The 18,375-nt window shown below is 43.0% G+C and overlaps 2 protein-coding genes across 6 annotated transcripts; one reads left to right on the forward strand and one right to left on the reverse strand.

Annotated features, from left to right (window-relative positions):
- The first annotated feature begins 1,821 nt into the window (after window positions 1–1,821).
- Window positions 1,822–11,714, forward strand: LOC112276727 (protein REDUCED CHLOROPLAST COVERAGE 2). Of its 4 annotated transcripts, none has more exons than XM_024508350.3 (18): window positions 1,822–2,403; window positions 2,686–2,747; window positions 2,901–2,993; window positions 3,332–3,404; window positions 3,665–4,093; window positions 4,487–4,683; window positions 4,812–4,853; window positions 4,967–5,245; window positions 5,337–5,561; window positions 5,703–5,860; window positions 6,001–6,436; window positions 6,555–6,719; window positions 6,892–7,625; window positions 7,777–7,960; window positions 8,066–8,197; window positions 8,395–8,507; window positions 8,767–8,848; window positions 9,172–11,714. In XM_024508350.3, exons 1-18 carry the CDS (start codon window positions 2,334–2,336, stop codon window positions 11,167–11,169), a joined length of 5,472 nt encoding a protein of 1,823 aa, XP_024364118.1. In that variant the 5' UTR covers window positions 1,822–2,333; the 3' UTR covers window positions 11,170–11,714. The 4 variants fall into 4 exon arrangements, with proteins under 4 accessions (XP_024364118.1, XP_090103331.1, XP_024364117.1 ...); XM_090247205.1 differs by having other exon boundaries at window positions 9,178–11,714; XM_024508349.2 differs by having other exon boundaries at window positions 1,864–2,537; window positions 9,178–11,714.
- A 348-nt stretch (window positions 11,715–12,062) lies between these two features.
- Window positions 12,063–16,439, reverse strand: LOC112276728 (nuclear pore complex protein NUP58). Of its 2 annotated transcripts, none has more exons than XM_024508351.3 (9): window positions 15,547–16,439; window positions 14,956–15,070; window positions 14,570–14,787; window positions 14,076–14,244; window positions 13,515–13,968; window positions 13,282–13,374; window positions 12,792–13,073; window positions 12,580–12,611; window positions 12,063–12,463 (listed from the first exon to the last, which is right to left on the reverse strand). In XM_024508351.3, the coding sequence occupies exons 1-9, from the start codon at window positions 15,720–15,722 to the stop codon at window positions 12,416–12,418; spliced, it is 1,587 nt and encodes a 528-aa protein (XP_024364119.1). In that variant the 5' UTR covers window positions 15,723–16,439; the 3' UTR covers window positions 12,063–12,415. The 2 variants fall into 2 exon arrangements, with proteins under 2 accessions (XP_024364119.1, XP_024364120.1); XM_024508352.3 differs by having other exon boundaries at window positions 13,728–13,968; window positions 15,547–16,406.
- Window positions 16,440–18,375: the final 1,936 nt, after the last annotated feature.

The following is an 18,375-nucleotide window of genomic DNA, read 5'->3' on the forward strand; positions in this document are numbered from 1 at the left end:
TAAATAAAGTAATTGCATATTGTATTAAAAAGTTACTTTGGAGATTGTGCACGAATTCGATTAATGATTTATTAAATTAATGAATATTTATAATTCTTACTAACTTACCAACATCCTTTACAACAATAGTTACTCTTAAATTCATTCAATTTCAACATGTATCTCTTATAATAAGTTTGTTTGTTTTTTTTGTTTTTTTGTTTTTTTGTTTTTTTTTTTCAATTGATCACTAAAATAAGCATACAAAAAATTTAGTATTCTAGCTAAAAAGAATATATGTATTTGAAATTATAAACATCATGTTATTAAAAAGTACTATTTTATTAAATTAAATTATTTTAGTTAAAAAATACATACATACATACATATACATACATACATACATACATACATACATACATATAAACAAATTTATTTTAATTCTAATAAGAGAACTATCTAATGTAGAATATCTGAAGTATAAACTTGTTACAATTTAATTTTCTTAAATTATGTGCATGTAAATTACAAAACACACATCTGTTATGTGTTACATAGCTTCGTTGCTTCTGTTTAACATGTGAAATTTTGAATATAACTTCCAAAAAATACCAATTTCACGTTGTGAACTGCAATCTTACAACATAGAAAACATAGAACAAATTACTTCTCGCACCGTTTTGTACTCCAAAAATTTGTCTCATTCAATATTTGTAACAAATAAGAAGACGCGCACCAAGTATAATATCCTCTTCGAACCACTTTTGGAAGAATGCTTTCGCACTCCAAAACTTCATCGAATAATCAGCTATTCAAGAAGCTCTATTCAGGGACCGAAATGGATGCGGATGAAAAAGCAAGATTTGCGAGATTAGCGCGAGCGACGGAGGCCGGGCCGGGCTGTGGCAGACCGACAGAACGGGAGCGGTGATGAGGGGTTATCATCCAGGGCCCTAATACCGGGGAAGGAGGCGGCGTGGCAGCGGCGGCATCCAGCGTCCAGATATTTGCCACCCTATCGCGACCGGAGAGAGGGAAATATAATTAGACCAGCCACGAATGAGACGCAGCGCGATTGCGATACTGCGAAGCTGGAAGAAGAAGAAAAACAACATCAACCACAACAATAACAAACAGTAACAAAATCAGCAATGACAATAGCAGTGGGCAGGAACAGCAACAAACGGTTGGGAGTTAAAGGAAGTGGACACGGGGAAAAAAGTGGTGAAGACGCTCTCAATTCGTGCATGGGAGACAAGGGGATGCAGGCGGTGAAGCGGAGGGGAGGAGAGTGTAGCGAGATGCAGATGAATGCCGTGACGCCATCTGAGCAATCAGGATTCGGCGCTTTGAGTACGGGGAAGCTCCTGGTAGAGCAGTCCAATGTGGTGAAGAATAATTGGGTTATCTGCAATCAGATGAGAGGTGGAAACGCCCATCGCTGATCGAGCGGCTCCTTATCCGGCTCGCGGCCAAGGACTCTACTCGGGGCTCGGGTTCTCACCACAAAGGAACGGATAAAGCTCTCTCGGAATGGTGGGGTGGGGTGGTATGGGGTGCGCGCGGGGACGGGCATTTGTTCTGAATCGCCGCTCCCGCCTTGAGTGGCATTCATGCAAATCTTCGCGGGTGTAACATGAGCCCGAGGGGTGGATACACCGGCAACGATTGCGAAACGATGAAGGCTGGTCTCCGGCGTGGATTGAGAACAGTGGCGAGGACGGATTGGATTTGCGGGAAGACGATTTCTCGTTCAGTCTCATCTCATTACATCCGCTCACCCCAATCCGCTAGCACCCCCCACCTCTGCTGGACTGAGCGGAAGCGCTAGGGGGTCTACATGATAACCTTTTGCGCTTGCTGGATTGAGGGTGTTTTCTAGTTCCAGCTGCTGGTGTGGGTCTTTAAAGAAAATTTGTTTCAACTGCTCTCGTAGCTGGGGGGCGGGGAGAGCAAGCGAGATAAGTTCGAAACAGACATCAGCAGCGAGGGGTGTGGATACTTGGGGAGAGAGTTCTGGTGGGGGAATTCGGTGGTTGGGAATGCTTTGGTCGCGAGACGAGCTTTGGAATTCCGGAAGTGGTGCTGGACCGGAGTTGATTGTCGCTGCCGTGGTTGGGTCATTGCGGGAGGATTAATTTGAGTTGGGCGTGTGGCAGCTGTGTCGTGTTTTTTTTTGGTTTCGCTGTGGACTGGTCGCAGCTTTGTGACTGTCCTCATGCACCTCGTTTCCGGAGAATTGGTGTGAGTTTCGAGGTTTTGGCGAGGTTTTTCCCAAGTGCGCATTGAGGGACTGTTGCCGCGGTAGCACTTGGGAATCTCGACTAAGCCCCCCTCCCCCTTGCGCGAATAGAATGGCTCCAAGGACCGGAAAAGCTAAAGTCGGGAAGGTTAAGGGAGAGAAGAAGAAGAGGGAGGAAAAAAGTGAGAATTGATTCTGTTCCTTGCTCCGTAACTTGTTGTCCTCATGTCCTGGGAAAGCTTGTGGGAACCTGTGTGCACGCATTATCATTTTGGGACCCGCGGTTGTGTGTGTATCTCTCCCCGGTGCCGAATGGGTAAGGCACGGATAGCGGAAAAGCATTCTGTATTGAAATTGGAATATGTAGTACAAAGGCCGGATATCCGCGCTCACGATGGCATTAGAGGCCATTTACTTTTATGAGATTTGTGATTGACCGATATGTTACACTTGTGCCTTTGCAGTTCTTCCAGCTGTATTGGACTTTCAGATAGTGCTTCCTGATGAAAATCAAGTCACATTGAAGGTGAGTACTCCACATCGTTCTCACGCTCACACAACTCCCACTTTGACCCAACGTCCGCGTGTGTTCATTATTTACGGAGAGTTCAGGATTTTGCAATGGTTTAAGATAATGATGTAGAGACAATGACGAACCATACATCATTTTCCTGCGCAGGCAATCTCGACAGATCGCCTTCTTGATGTACGACGGTTGCTCGCAGTGAACGTAGAAACCTGCCACCTTACTAATTATTCTTTCACGCATGAGGCAAGTACCTCAACCTGTGTACTACCTGCATTCTCTGTCTTAGCTGGGTCACGGCTCATTAGGACAGTTCAATCATATTGATTAAAAAATTCTGATACGTGAATTTTGTCTTGGCGGTCTCACCTTGCAATTACGCTGCAAGGCCGTGATTAGAGTAGCGGGTATGTCAAGGAGTGAAAACATGGGTACTGATATAGCTGCAAGCAAGAAGGGAATATATCTGAGAATTCGCAATTGACACCGTATATTTTTATCTGGATTATGTTTCTACAGCTAGGACGTAGATCTCTCACCTAACACAATCCTCTTCTCGAAATGTGTCTTCCTTGTATCTGCAGGTCCGAGGAGATAAATTGCGAGACTCATTTGAGGTCACCGCACTAAAGCCATGTGTTCTCACCATTGTCGAAGGTTAGTGCGGAATGTGGTGCTTTCAAGCCGACGTGTCACATTGTCTTATCTTCGGAAGTCCAAAATAAAAGTGTCCAGTCTTTCTCCTAATTTCCTCCGAGGTTTTAGTTTTCAAATTACTCGGCTTGAATATGTTGGCAGTGGATGGGTTGTCACTGGAGAGGATTTCCGTTAGAACTAAAGGTTAAGAAATATTACGTACACGTACATTGCGTTCCATGGGTATTGAATTTCCGCTTGTTCGTCACATTGCTGTGCAGAGGACTATACATTTGACTCGGCTGTGGCTCATGTTAGGAGGCTTTTAGATATTGTTGCATGTACGCACTTTTTTGGGCCTTCGCAACAATCGAAATTGAAGAATAATCAGACCCAATCTAAGGATGGGGCAGAGGAGCAGGACAATAGCACCTCGAGTGCGGAAGCAGACGAATCCGCTGCTTCTGAGGGCGTCTCGGAGGCTGGCAAGGCTGCCAACGGTGTTCTGGTTGAGATTGATGAGAATGCCGCTTCTGCCAGGTTGAATCGGGAAAAGCTCATTTTGAAAGGAAAGCCCGAGGCCATGGCGGCTATGGCAGCAGCCAAGGAGGCCACGGAAAGGGGTGACATGGCTGGAATGTGCCCTCCTTCGAAGCTTGGCCAATTTTATGAATTCTTCTCCTTTTCTCACATCACGCCCCCAATTCAATGTGAGTAGGCTCCTACATGGTTGATCGACTGTTCGTTCCTCTGTGATTTCGCAGAGCGAGTGACTTTTGGGATGTACATTCTGGATTTTTAATGAGCACAGTTTGACGCATTACAGCCGTCGAGGACTCCAATGTGCTTCCTCTCGAAATGTAGACAGTTTTATGAGTTTTCCTAATTTTTATGAGTGGCTTCTCCCGCTATACGCGTCTAGACTTATGTTTTTGAAAGATTATTGACTTTGATTTCATTCCGAGCGGGTGATGGTTGGACTATAGATTTTGGTTTTCTTAATGAACACAGGTGATGTATTGCTGAATTCGAGCCCTGTAGAAGTTTACATGGAGTAAAGCACAGTTAGTTTCGTGGGTCTGATCATTGTTTGCCGCATGCAGTTATTCGGCGATCGTCAAGAAGTTCATCGGAAAACAACCTTGGAACCAATTTCCTCGTCCTCGACGTGAGACTTTGCAATGGGAAGCTTGTAACTGTAGCAGTTAATGAGAAAGGTTTCTCTAGCTGCACTAAGCAGCTCTATCATGACCATTCACTGGTTGTGCTTCTCCGGAGTCTCAGCAAAGCGTTTTCGAAGGTGAACATGATTGTTTCACCGACTTTTTATTGAACGAGTCGCTGCGCTGATTTGAATCCCTGGACTTTGTTATATTGAAGTTCCGAATCTTACATGTTCCTAACCGATTTTCTCAACCTATTTTGCAGGCTTATGATGACCTTATGAGAGCACTTCTGGAACGTAATAGGGTATGACCCGATATCTGTCCAATTTGTTATTTGAGGGACCCACGTGTAAACACTTGCTCAGTTGAATGAAATTGAAGAGAATAGTTTCTGACTTGCCTATCTCGATTTTTCAGTTTGGCAATCTTCCTTATGGCTTCCGATCCAACACATGGGTAGTTCCTCCAGTGGCAGCCGATGCCCCTTCGGAGTTTCCTCTGCTCCCCACTGAAGATAGTGCCTGGGGTGGTAATGGAGGAGGTAGAGGGAAGAATGAATTAAGTTGTGTACGTAATTGGGCACAAGACTTTACTACTCTTGCCACGATGCCTTGCTCTACACCGGAGGAACGTGAGATTAGAGACCGGAAGGCGTTTCTCTTGCATAGTAATTTTGTTGATCGTGCGGTGACTGAGGTATAGTTCTCTATTCAGACCTTCACCCAATCCATCTGCGTGACAATTGCATTACTACACATCGAGACTAATATTAAAATATTTAATGCAGGCGACCAACATTATTGAGCAACACTACGACGGTGGCCTGCAAGATGAAGTATTCTCTGAAGAGAGAGGGTACATTAAATTTTCACTACGAAGAGATGTTTCGGATACAATTAAGAAGACAGAGTTGAAGATTGGATCTAATCAATTTCCGGAATTGGGAGAGGCGGATTTAGCTAAGAGAAATCTGTTGAAGGGAGTTACTGCAAACGAAAGCACCACTATCCATGTAATGCTTTGTGCCAAGTTTAAATTTTCACGTCTTTGAAGAAGAATAGTCTTCTAGCGCGTGGAAGTATCATAGTTTTCTATGGCTTCCAATGGTAGTGAGTTCACCTCTAATGCATCCCTTATTTCTGTTGGTTTACAGGACACTGCATCCTTGGTGCTTGTGTTCGTTCGCCACCGGGGATATATTGTACTGGCTGAAGCTGCAGGGCCTGTTCAGGAAGGTGAAGAGAATGCATCCACTGACGTAGATGTTGACGATCTGCCTGATGGTGGGGCGAACGCATTAAATGTTAACAGGTGACTAAAGAACTATCCAGTCCGCAGCTGAATATCAGTGCATCATTAGTTGAATGTTCTTATGAGATCCAAATTACTGGTTTAACGTTGCTGAATGTGGTTTGGAATGTTACTGATCACATGAAATTTGTGTTGTGAAGCCTTCGCACTCTTTTGCACTGCAAAGTGAAAGGCAGTGCGCGTACGGCTGCAGACGCTGAGCAGATCCAAAACGCACGGGACCTTGTTACCTCAATACTTCAGAAGAGCATGACCACTCTGGAGAGCGAAGAAGACCGAAATCCATCATCCATGCGATGGGAGCTTGGTGCTTGCTGGGTGCAACACCTGCAGTCAGAGGCAGCAATTTTGAAGGAGAGGAAGCAGTCGACTGCTAAAGAGAGTAAGGGAGGCGATAGCAAGACCACTGTTAAGTCTGCAAGTGCACCACCAGAGCAATCTCAGAGTGCAGAGGACTCTGCACAGAAAGCCGGAAATGCAGTGCCCGAGCTTTCTGTACCAGCAGAGTTGTTGAAACACATACCTCCTTGTGCTCGAGCTCGTCTTAACGAGTCGGCTGCATTGCTTGCCTGCAAGGTATGTTCGTAAACAATTGCGTTTACGATGAAATGACCATACATTCAATTTCTGGCGTCACCTCTCATCGTCCCTTTAATAATCGTCAGTTTCTCACTCCTTGGTTTTCCGCTTACAGTCACTAGAAGAGTTAATGGACGGAGCCCGTCACTATTATGAAGACGTCGCGCTTCCAAAGTTGGTGGCCGATTTTGGATCCCTTGAGTTGTCTCCGGTGGACGGGCGCACCCTCACGGATTTCATGCACACTCGAGGTCTACAGATGCGCTCCTTGGGGAGAGTGGTGAGTGCTTATAACTAATGAGTTTGCATTTTTCTTTTCCCCATGAGGTCACTTCTAGATTTATTTCTATTTTTATACCTTCTCATTTTTCCAATGTTGCCAGTAGACTTAAACCATAACTCAACTTGTGAAAATCGCTGTATAAATTTGAAGTTGTCATCAATTTTTGCAGGCGGAACTGGCTGTTAAATTGCCACATGTCCAAGCTCTTTGTGTGCATGAAATGGTGGTTCGTGCATACAAGCATGTGTTGCAGGCCCTTGTGGCCGCGACGAAATCTACATCTGATTTGTCAGCAAATATTGCCGAAGCCCTAAACTTCATGCTTGGGTCTGCGTCAGAGGATAGAACCTCTGCTGTTTCTCAATGGGTGAAGATATTCGTGAGCAAGCGCTTTGGTTGGAAACTTGACCAAAGTCAAGCGAATGCGGATATTCGAAAGTATGCTGTTCTTCGAGGCTTGTGTCACAAGGTGGGAATTGAAGTTGCGCCTCGTGACTACGCTTTCGATTGCGCAACGCCTTTTAAGAAGGCCGACATTATCAGCATGGTTCCAGTCTATAAGCAGGTTGCCTGCTCTTCTGCAGACGGTAGGACACTGCTGGAATCATCTAAGGCAGCGCTTGATAAGGGGAAACTGGATGATGCTGTGGCTTATGGAACAAAGGCCTTAGCGAAGTTGGTGGCTGTTTGTGGACCTTATCACCGAATGACTGCTGGTGCATATAGTCTATTGGCAGTAGTGCTATATCATACAGGTGACTTTAATCAGGCAACAATTTATCAACAGAAGGCGTTGGACATTAATGAGCGAGAACTTGGACTTGACCACCCAGATACCATGAAAAGTTATGGTGATCTGGCAGTATTTTACTATCGTCTTCAACACACCGAGTTGGCACTTAAGTAAGTTCTAATACCCAAGCACAGGTTTCTTTTTGGAGAATGGTCTAAGATCAGAGTGTCTTTGAGATCGTTAATGATTAGTTGTTCCGATTTTTGAACTGGAATTATACGGGAAGGACTGCCGCTCAATTTTTATTTTGTTGGAATGCAGATATGTTAATAGAGCTCTCTACTTGCTACATTTAATATGCGGTCCTTCTCACCCAAATACTGCTGCGACATATATCAATGTAGCCATGATGGAAGAGGGTCTAGGAAATATCCATGTGGCTCTTCGTTATTTACATGAGGCTCTGAAGTGCAATCAGCGGCTTCTGGGAGCTGACCACATTCAGGTTCGTTGTAACACTAGTTGTTGAATTTTTTTCGAGTACAAGTCGTTTCATCTTTAACACTTACCCTATCACTGCAAATTTACTAATTGAGTACTTCTGTTGCAGACTGCTGCAAGTTACCACGCAATTGCAATTGCGCTTTCACTTATGGAGGCTTACTCCCTCAGTGTTCAGCATGAGCAAACTACCTTACAGATTTTGCAAACTAAACTTGGATCTGATGACCTTCGAACACAGGTTCATCCGCTTTCCTTTAGTGTGATACATAGTGTATGTGTTTTTCGTCATTTAACACATGAAAATAGAAGTTTGAATTATTTTTTATCACTACTGTTTATGAGAATAATGAAATATCACGGTGAGTTCTGTCAGTAAGATTTTGTGTCATCCATTAGTCCGTTTTTTTGAACTTGTCGTTTGTGCTGATCACACAGGATGCAGCCGCCTGGCTAGAGTACTTCGATTCTAAAGCGCTAGAACAGCAGGAAGCTGCCCGAATGGGAATGCCAAAGCCTGATGCGTCAATTGCTAGCAAAGGTCACCTAAGGTGATTTCCGCATTCACGTCACTTTGAATAGTCTTGCAATTTACGAGAATTAGAAGGAAAAAGGTCAATGATATGCGTGTTGTTGGGGCATTTATTGCCGGTCTACCTGTCTCACTAGATTTGTGAAACGATGGGAATTCCTACAAAGTTGTATTTCATAGAGATTCTTTGCTGTGTTGAAGTACAAAATATAGGTAATGCTCATTACCAAGCAGTATGCTTGCTCAAACCTAATGCTAGCAAGGTCTCGTTCCTGTAGTGTCTCGGATCTTTTGGAATACATCAACGAAGCTGAGCAGAAAGACAAAGATGCCCTCAAGCGGAAGGCGCGGAAAGCTAAGGTACAATACACCACTATTATTTGGAACTCTTTCCCATCTCAAGAATTCGTCAAAACTTAAGATGGTTGACTCACTTCATCGTTCAACTGGATACTTCTCGTGTTATTTCAAAGGACACTAGATGGCCTTCACAACGTGATCGATGCAGGAGATAGGTTTTCTGTGTGTTTCTATTCAAGCGTTTTTTAGATTGTAGTCTACGTGGTCTCGCCGTGTTGTTCTTTGATCCTCCCACGAGTCTATCGCTTGACTGGAAGGAAGGATTTCTGGAGGACTGGTTTCATGTTTCGATTTTTTCCCCCTGACCACCGAAATGCTATCAGCTGCAGGGAAAAGAGCCAGGTGCACCGACAGGTCTTGATTCAGCATCTCAAATTGTGACTTCCGACGAGGGCTCCATTGAGAGTGATGTCCCAGTGACTGCAGTAGATATTGAACCTACAGCGGATGCGAAGAAGTCTGTTTCACTGGAAGTTGATTTGGATCGTGGGCAGATCGTGCCTTCTCCTTCACCAGCCAACGATGCTGAAGCTCTTCGAGTTGACAGGTTAATAACTCTAGATGATGAAGAAGGCTGGCAGGAAGCCGTTCCCAGGGCTAGGTCCGTAGCCAACAAGAGGAGACCCGTTCACGGGTATTCAGGTCAAGATTCATCCCACAAAGGCTTATCTAGTTATCATAGATCTCGAGGTGCAGGCAATGCTGGTGGAGGGGATTATAGCCGTGCTGGGAGAAGCAGCGGACCTAAGGCGAACAACTACAGCAATGAAAATTTGCAGGTACATACAGGTGTTACAGGAAACTCTGAGAAACCTTCTTCGAAAGAGATGAGTGGACCTGTGAGGAGGACACCTGCAGCCCCCTCTCAAGTTGTTCCTTCAACTAAGATAGCTCCTGTGGTAGACACTGCGCCTGTAGTACTTGAACCTAACACCGAGAAAAAGGAAACCGAGGGTGAAAACCATGAGGCCGTAGTGTCTCAACTTCCTGTTCGCCAGTCTTCGATCAAGTTTTCTAAGGTAGTTCCTGGAAAAGGTTCCTTTTCCTACAAAGAGGTTGCTCTCACTTCTCCAGGATCTATGTTGCAACTACGCTCAGCGTTGGAGGCTTCAGCTGTTTCGGATGCTTCACCTCAGACTGATGTTGCACAACCTGGTTCATCTGAAACGAAATCGATAGAGGCTACTTCTGTGGATGCTTCCTCAGCAGAGGCTTCTTTGGTGGAGTCTACCGCTGAGGAAGACGTCGATAATAAGGACGATGTTCCAGAGATGATTACTTCATCTGCTCCCTCTATTCCATCATCTGCAGAGGCGGAGGTTGAGCCGGAGGAACGTATTATTGAAGCCGTCGAGCCTTCACCTCCTGCTCAATCATTTGATACTTCTCCTCAGGACTCAAGTGAACTTAGTGTCAAATCGGTGTCAGAAACTCCAGATGGAGATGAACAGCTTGAGTACAAAACAGTCGAAGCCATTGAAGCACAAAAGACTGTTCCCGCCACAAACCCTACTGAAAGTTGTTCTGAAGAAACTACGGACATTTTAGATAGAAACGATGTGGCATCCCCTGGAAGTGATGATGATTCACCTGCTGCTGCAGCGAAGAGACTATCAGCCGCAGCTCCACCTTTCAACCCGAATGATGTCATAACGAGCAAGCCTTTGTTACAGGCCAGAGCTGTCGCTGTGACCCCATTTAAGGATGGCAGAAGTCCACCAGTTGGTGGTCTTTGCCCTCAGACTGCCGTTCCACCCGTTCACGTCCAGGCTACCGTGGCAGTTACTCCCATTTGCAAGGTGCCCCATCCAACCTTGGCACCCCTCCCTTTGTACTACGCCGATCCGTTGCCACACATGGGTATCATGCATGGCATGATTCCCCACTTCATGCCGCATTTTCTTCCAAATGCTCCCTTAGATGAGGCTCATTCCCCTCTACGTAAGGTTCCATCTCCTACACCAACGCGACCGAAGAAGATGAATCCAGACGCAGAAGAGTTCATTCCATCGTACCTGAGAGATCCATCCGTGCTACCGATTCACTCCCTGGTCACCTCAGCTGAAAATCTCTTGGCAATCGATCAAGTGGAAAGACTGGATTCTACTCCATCCATTGAAGCAGCAGTTGGATCCACTACTACTGGTGATGTTAATGCCAATGAAGTAGAAGTTGCTGTGCGGTCGGACGGAGTAGATGCCAACCAACCTATTCAAGTCCTGGACGTGGACGACAGATCCGTAGTGGATTCTTTACCATCTTACACTGAAACTGAGTGCGGCACACCGGATGTGGAAGTTAAGTGCGTCACGGTTCAATAATCTATAGATCCGTACTTGCGGAAGCACGACGACTGAGCTGACTGAGGATGTATAAGCCGGAGCAGCTGTACAAATTTTTGACAGTAAGTTTTGGAGACCAGCGTATAAGCCACTTATAGAGAGACAATCGGGTGGAAGTCGCTTTATTGGGCAATGAGTACTGTGCAAGCAATTATTGCATGGTTTTCTGTCGGCACAACATGTCTCTGTATTAGTTAATGCACAGTGCACAAGAAGCGATCTTCAATTTATTTGACATTTCGTAGCTAGATGTCGAGTGAGAAATCTGCAGTGGAAACCCGCTCCGCTATTGCCGAAGGAGTACATACTGGGTAATTGGTGGGTACCATCTAGGTCTTAGAATCCGCCTACACTCACAGGATGAGCAAAGCAGTGCTGAGCATAATATTAGTGAGCAGTTCAGCGAATGCACCCTTGGATATTGTAGCAATGAGTTCGGCACTTTCATCTTTGACATTGTAGCAGTGAGTTGTTGTCGTGATAATAAAATATGGATGTGGGTTGATCTGCAAATTCCAATTCAATACTTGGCTCAAAGTTCTCATAGAAATAACTCGGTGAAATTTACTCAAAATCGTAGAGAGAATATGTGTGCAGTAGGTAAGACGTTTAATTCATAATCACTACATGTATCCCGCGTTTTGTGTAAATGGTTGGTACGTAACAAAGACTTAGTGTTCAATCTAAGTCAAAGCAAGCTATCCTGCAAAAAAGGTGTAGAAACAGGCATCTGAAGAAATGCACTTATCACATACATCATATCACCCCCTCGTTAATGTGTAAACTGATAGTATATAAACACCATTTAACCCACAAGACTTCGTATACAAGATTCAACCAAAAGAATATGCTCGTGAACTACAAATCGGGTATAACCCAGGTTGAAAACTTTTCTCTTTGCGAATAAATCCAAAATAACTTTCGTTGCAGAATACAACCTGTGGACTGTCAGTTATAAAAAGAAAGATACAATTATAGAACCTTCAGACACATCTTCTATTTGGTCTTCTCCAGGACTCCAACAAAGGTTAAAGTAGATTTCAGATGTAAACAATCTAGTGGAGCCTTTCCTCCAAGTTGAACTGTTCAGAATGATGATGCGCTTGCATATGGATAAAATGCCTAAACCATTCTACACATCACGTGATATTCCAGTGCAGATATAACTTACTGCAGACACCACTACTGCAGAAAAATTTGTTGCAAAGTAAGACACAAGAATTGTTTACTTTCGACGTGTGCCACGTGGCTTAGGTTTTGGGGCTGTCGTAGTCTGAAAAACACCCAGCGAAGGTATTGTCAATGGTCATGATTTCATAGTAGAATCTCGCAAATGAAGAACATGAATTTCATGAAGAGGATTCTAGAATGTCGTGCAAAAAAACTTACTGTTCCTGCCGAGGGTGTCGTGAGTAATGAACCTGTGAATACCAGACCAGGAACACACGAAAACAACCAACCTTCAGTAGCTGCTTTGTGCCCAGAATGGAATAAGCATACTGTTGCTATCAAGAAGTCGTAATGTTGAGTGAAATAAGATAAAATTTAGAAAAAAACGCAAATGGTTCTCTGCCCAGCCAACGAGGCATTTGAGGTTTTACCGAAGGCAGAGGGTGCAGGAGTGCTGAAAGGTGAAGGTGTGGAAGAAGCAGCACCGAACACGCCTCCAGTTGCAGCTGGAGTTTGTGTGCCAAATAAGCCACCAGACGCCGCTGGAGTCGACTGGCCAAACAAGCCACCGGAAGCTGCAGGAGTTTGTGTACCAAATAAACCACCAGATGGTGCCGGAGTTTGCTGGCCGAACAGACCCCCTGAAGCAGCAGGCGTCTGTTGGCCAAACAAACCCCCTGCTGCAGGGGTTGGTGTCGATCCAAATATACCTCCTGAAGAAATATAGTTTAAAGCATTAGTGGAGAAGAGAAACTGAATAACCCACTACGCACTTGATGAGATATACACAATTTCATACCAAGTTGAAAAAATAAGTAGTATCTATTCTACTGTTGCCAAGGAAACTCAACAATAGCTTGTGAAACACAGCATGAAGGCTCTTGAAAAACGACGCTGAGGTCATAATCTTAAGAAGCAAACCTGAACTGGCAGGGGCTTGAGAGCCAAATAAATTAGTGGAGGGAGCTGGTGTCTGAGTACCAAACAACCCTCCGGACGCGGCAGCTGTAGACCCTGCAAGTTACAGATATCATATATTAGTAAAATTTTAGAGAGCCAAAAAAAAAAAAAAAAACGCTGAGATGTCAGCACACCAACTCGCTCATAGAACACAAGCTGTTAGTACAGTAATGAAGTTAAGCATTCAAACTCACCTTGAGGAGTAGTTGAGCCCAATGTGCTCCCAAACAACGAAGACGATGATCCCCCAGTCGTAGTAAGAGTAGAACTAAATAGGTTGGGAGTAGTTGAACCAAACAAGTTCGTAGAAGGAGTGGTTGATCCAAAAAGGTTTGTACTGGGAGTAGGAGTTGATCCAAAAAGTGACTGAGATGCCACAGGAGTCGAAGATTGGATTTGAAATATACCTGGTTGCGTTCCTCCAAACATTCCGGGTGTCGACGTAGTGCCTACTGGAGCAGTTGGAGTGACTGTCTGGGGAGCAGGCAGATGGAGGGTTGGATGTACAATACGTTTGGCAGCTGCATCTCGCTGAGCAATTGCCCGACGCTCAGCTTCTACGAATGGATCACTATCATCACCACGTCGGTGCCTCTCTTGGAGGAAAGCAGTTCGCATTGCACCAGTGTGTTGGTGCAATTCCTCGACCTGGAATCAACCAAGACTCTCTGTTGAATTTCAGCTTAGATGATACAATCCTCGAGAAAAACATACGATGCAACAGTAAGGTGACAGCAGTCCCTTAACATACATACCTCAGCAGCAACATGGATGAAGAAGTCGTGGACGTTGGTCATGACAGAAGGGAGAGACTGCAACAACGACAGCTGAGAGCCATAACTGTTTTCCTTCTCAGTGTTCACAAGTAATAACCGCTCCATCTCTTCGATGCGCTGCCTGTATTCAGCCATTTGGTTTTCAAACCTGGAAAAGGGAATTCAGATGTATCAGACGAGGGCATGCTGAGCGTTCGTGTTCGCGAAAAAAAACTGCCGACTAAACCGAACTCTAGAAAAAGGCAAAGCCAACAGCGCAATAAAACGGATATATTCAATCATTCGGAAATTGTTTTTACTGATTTTAACTTTAATAGAAAACTCTATGCTCAGATGGGGGTGATTAAAATGCAGTGAAGTACTAGCTTCAACAAAGAACTGATTTAGAGTGCGCTGTCGTTCCAACGTTATCCAATCAAACTATATTTGCAGTAACGATAGTGTGTCGCTCAGTAGCAGAAGCATTAGTATACCTGATAACCGTTTGCTGTAAAAAAGGACTTGGTCTTGCTGGCATACCACTGTAGAAGTCATAAAGCTGAGCCTGAGCAGCGATGAAACGTGGTCGCAAACTTAGAAACGATCGGACTGCCATTTCAGCATGTCGTAACAGTTGTAAACTAGCATCAGCTTGATTTTCTCGAACTCCGGCTGTTTCCCTCTCTATGGCTCCTCCTACTGCAGATAATTCCTGCACTAAAAGGATCAAGTCAGAAGAGCTGCATTCAATATCATCAACAAACCATTGAAAAAAACTGGTTTAGATAATTGAATTGGTATTTTTCACTTCCACTCGTCATAGTTAATTGACTTTTCTATGATCTTCATCCTCCTTACATATGTAAATAGACAGGATTACCTGTAAAATTCGAGCAGCATCATACTCGAAGCTCTTGTGGAGGACACTCGAATCCGTATTTTGCTCTCTTTGCTCCAGCCGTCGGCTCTCTTCCCTGTACTCTCGCACTCTTTCTCTGCAAAAGAAAACGAATTGTCAGACCTTGACGTGATCATCAATCAGGGTCATGTGGGCACACGATCAAAGTTGCTCAGGAGAAGATACAAAGTTCATAACCTACCTAGTAGAGAACCCAATTAAATACTCTTGAGTTTCTAATGCACTTGTTAACCTAATTTTGATTTCGTAAAACGACATAATTATGAGAAGTGTCATTTTCACTTCAACTTAGAAAAGGGACAAAGTTAACAATTCAAAACGCATTATCAGCCAATAACAGAATCAATTCGCTTTAAAACATACACATCCACCACGGCAACGGCATTAGTACAATTATACTCTGGACACATCCAAGGTTTCATTTCTGACTATGAAGATACAGCAGCAAAGATAAATATGTGCAAACCGAGCGCGGGCAAGATTAGACGATAGGTTTCACAGCAGAGGTATTAAGGCAACCGTTAAAGACAGAAAACCTGCGACTGCACTTACTCAATCGTGAGCAGGAGTTGTTGCGACTCAGGACTAATATCAGCCCATTTGGTTTGGTATGACACAGGCATCTTGTCATTGGTCAACAAATGAATCTGTGTGCCACCGCCTTGTTGTGCTTGCATCTGCTGTGCTGGCTGCTGGTTGAACATCGGCGTTTGGAACATCCCCGCCATCGATGAAATTTTCGTAGAACGTCGAATTCCTGCAACCCACTAACACATGTCTATCCCGAGAATCCTAAGCCTAACCAGTCGAATGAGCTGCTCTTCAATTCCGAAAAAAAATGCTCACTACATACCCATCACCACAAAAGTGAGAAAAACATCACCACACTCCTAATCCCACACGTGCAAGAGCTCTCATTACACGTCAAAAGCCCCGTCCTTGCATCGAGCTCAATAAAACCTCTTATCCACGCTCAAGTCATGGGGACGAACCTATCATTCTAAAATCCCATAACCCCTTACCAACGCCGTTCCAGAACCACAGACTATCTCAGACAAGTCGCACGTCAAAGCACCACTTCTCCAACACCTTGACCTTCATCCAAAGGACGAAAAACCTTCAACCCCAACTTCAGTGAACCAAGCGAGAATCTGCAGTTCTTCTCCTCCTCCTCCGTCTCCGTCTGGGATGCAGGGATCAGCAGCGAACCCTAAAAAGCTGTACAAGTGTTGCGATCTCGTGTGGCAATGGCTTCCTCTCCTGATTGAGCCACAAACTCGACTCAATCACACACAAGAAGAGGCTACATTATTGCTGCACCAGGACGAGGAAGACCTCGTTTGTTTGTGTGTGAGGGTGTAAGTGGAAACTTCGATTACAAGCCCCTTGACAGAAATTCAAAACGCAGCTTGTGTAGGGGAGGGAGCAAATGGAAAATGGGGGGGGGGGGGGGGGGGAGCCCAGGGAGGCCCGCCTCCCTGCGTTGGGGAGGGCTCCCAGGTTCAAATGCAGCCACGGCCATCAGCCCCTGCTTGCCCTCCCCCCTTCCCGAGGACGGCTTTGGGGTCCCGCCCGTCACATCCCCGAAGTTTGGAGCCCACGACCGGGGGGCGCTCTTTGTCTTGTTGACGGAAGTTGGAAATACCTGTGTGTATTTTATTTTATGTATATATGTGAATATATATACTAGTTGAAACCCGTGTCATTGGCCACGTTTTTATGCTGGTTGTAACACAGTATGTTGGTTTTTCCACATCACATATTTCGTTCCATTTGCTACAATGGTAAGCTTTTTTGAAGAGGCATTGGACACATTGATTGGAGCAATTTACATAGACTTAAGCTACTGAGATACTTAGTTGGATAATAATTACCATTATTGGCATTGTCTTCTATAATTACTATATTTATACTAAAATAAATATATAAAATTTTAGAATTTTTTTTCATTACATGCTTGTTTAAAGCATCAACATCATAACTTTGTGTAGATAAAATAGACATGTCAATGAAATATTCATCTCCAAGTGTCTTATTTTCATTAGATCTTGAATAGACAACTTGAATCAAATCTTTTAATATTAAATCTACTTTTACTCAGTATAGAAGAATCATTGTACTTTTCAATGGATCTAAAATTTTTGATCCATTTCTAATCTGTAAATGGAAACCATTCTTAGATATATTATAGAAATATATTAAATAAAAATAAAAATAAAAATAAACTCTTAAAAAAAACAATCTTGTATAATGTATATCTTTAAGAGCTCTTAAGCAAATAATTGATTCTCATCAAATACACCTTCTAGATACATATTTTGATCAACTTGTAGACTTAAATATTAGACCAAATCTTTGATTATTGCAAAGAAGCATCAACAATCACTTCTCTTGAGCCTTCAATGACAACAAGAAGAATTTGCCAAAATCTCTCTCAAAGACTACAAAAATTTGGCCAAATAACTAATTAGTGCTATTTATGTTTTTAAGAGTTTATCAATTACGTCAACATAATAATAATGTTGTATTGGTATCTTATTCCAAATGATAAGAATAATTTATTTTTATACATTTATATATGATGTGTTCTTTGTAATATTATAAAATAAATCTTTATGAAGATGGAGCAAAATTTTAAATATAGAGTGTACAACCCGTCTACCACTTAAAATTTGTGTTGCAACCCTAAAAGAATCAACTTACAAAATAATTTATCTATCATTTTGGAACTTCATTGTTATTGTATTATATACAATTTTTTTTATTTTACTTCCTGCTAGTCTTCCTATAAAATATAATTTTTTAAGATTTTTTTTCTTTGAAGCAAAGATATACAAATATATAGTGATTTGTTCACTATTCAACTTTTGAATACATTTTTCTACTATTTGATTTAGCTTGTGATGATTCTATGCCCTATATTCCATAAACATTTGAATTGTAGTATTTTTGTTCCAATTTCTTTCTACATCATCAATAGAAAATTTTCTAGTGTTTTGCTTGATTTTTAAAGAATTTCATTAAAGAAATATACTATATAATCTAATATCCCATAATTTTATAATTTTGAATCAATTGATAACCTATATCATCATAAAAACTTTCTTTAAACTTATTCTATAGTTCTTTTTGATGTATAGGTAAATATTGAAGAAGAATAATAGTAAACAATGTTCTTAATTGCTTCTCCATTTTCATTGTAGAAGCTACTTCCAAGCATTGATTCTATTTTTTTTTTCATTCTCTAAAAATCTCATTTATAAGCATGTACTCTTAAAATTTGGTTGCAATACTCCAATTACAATATACAAATCTTTAAATGAACATGGTCCATATACCACTGTTAGAAGAAGCCAAACATAGAATCTATTTTTGATAGTA

This window comes from Physcomitrium patens, chromosome 24, assembly GCF_059467195.1.
Source record: "Physcomitrium patens ecotype Gransden chromosome 24, ASM5946719v1, whole genome shotgun sequence".
NCBI lineage: Eukaryota > Viridiplantae > Streptophyta > Bryopsida > Funariales > Funariaceae > Physcomitrium > Physcomitrium patens.

Bases quoted from the DNA above. Each gene is read 5' to 3' on its own strand.
- LOC112276727 (XM_024508348.2), top strand. From the start codon at position 2,447: ATGTCCTGGGAAAGCTTGTGGGAACCTGTGTGCACGCATTATCATTTT. The intron at 2,538-2,685 runs GTAAGGCACGGA...GTGCCTTTGCAG, and splicing joins CTCTCCCCGGTGCCGAATGG to TTCTTCCAGCTGTATTGGAC. The intron at 3,405-3,664 runs GTTAGTGCGGAA...ATTGCTGTGCAG, and splicing joins TGTTCTCACCATTGTCGAAG to AGGACTATACATTTGACTCG.
- LOC112276728 (XM_024508351.3), bottom strand. From the start codon at position 15,722: ATGGCGGGGATGTTCCAAACGCCGATGTTCAACCAGCAGCCAGCACAG. The intron at 14,245-14,569 runs GTATACTAATGC...TCCCTTTTCCAG, and splicing joins TTACAGCAAACGGTTATCAG to GTTTGAAAACCAAATGGCTG. The intron at 13,969-14,075 runs GTATGTATGTTA...GGTTGATTCCAG, and splicing joins TCATCCATGTTGCTGCTGAG to GTCGAGGAATTGCACCAACA.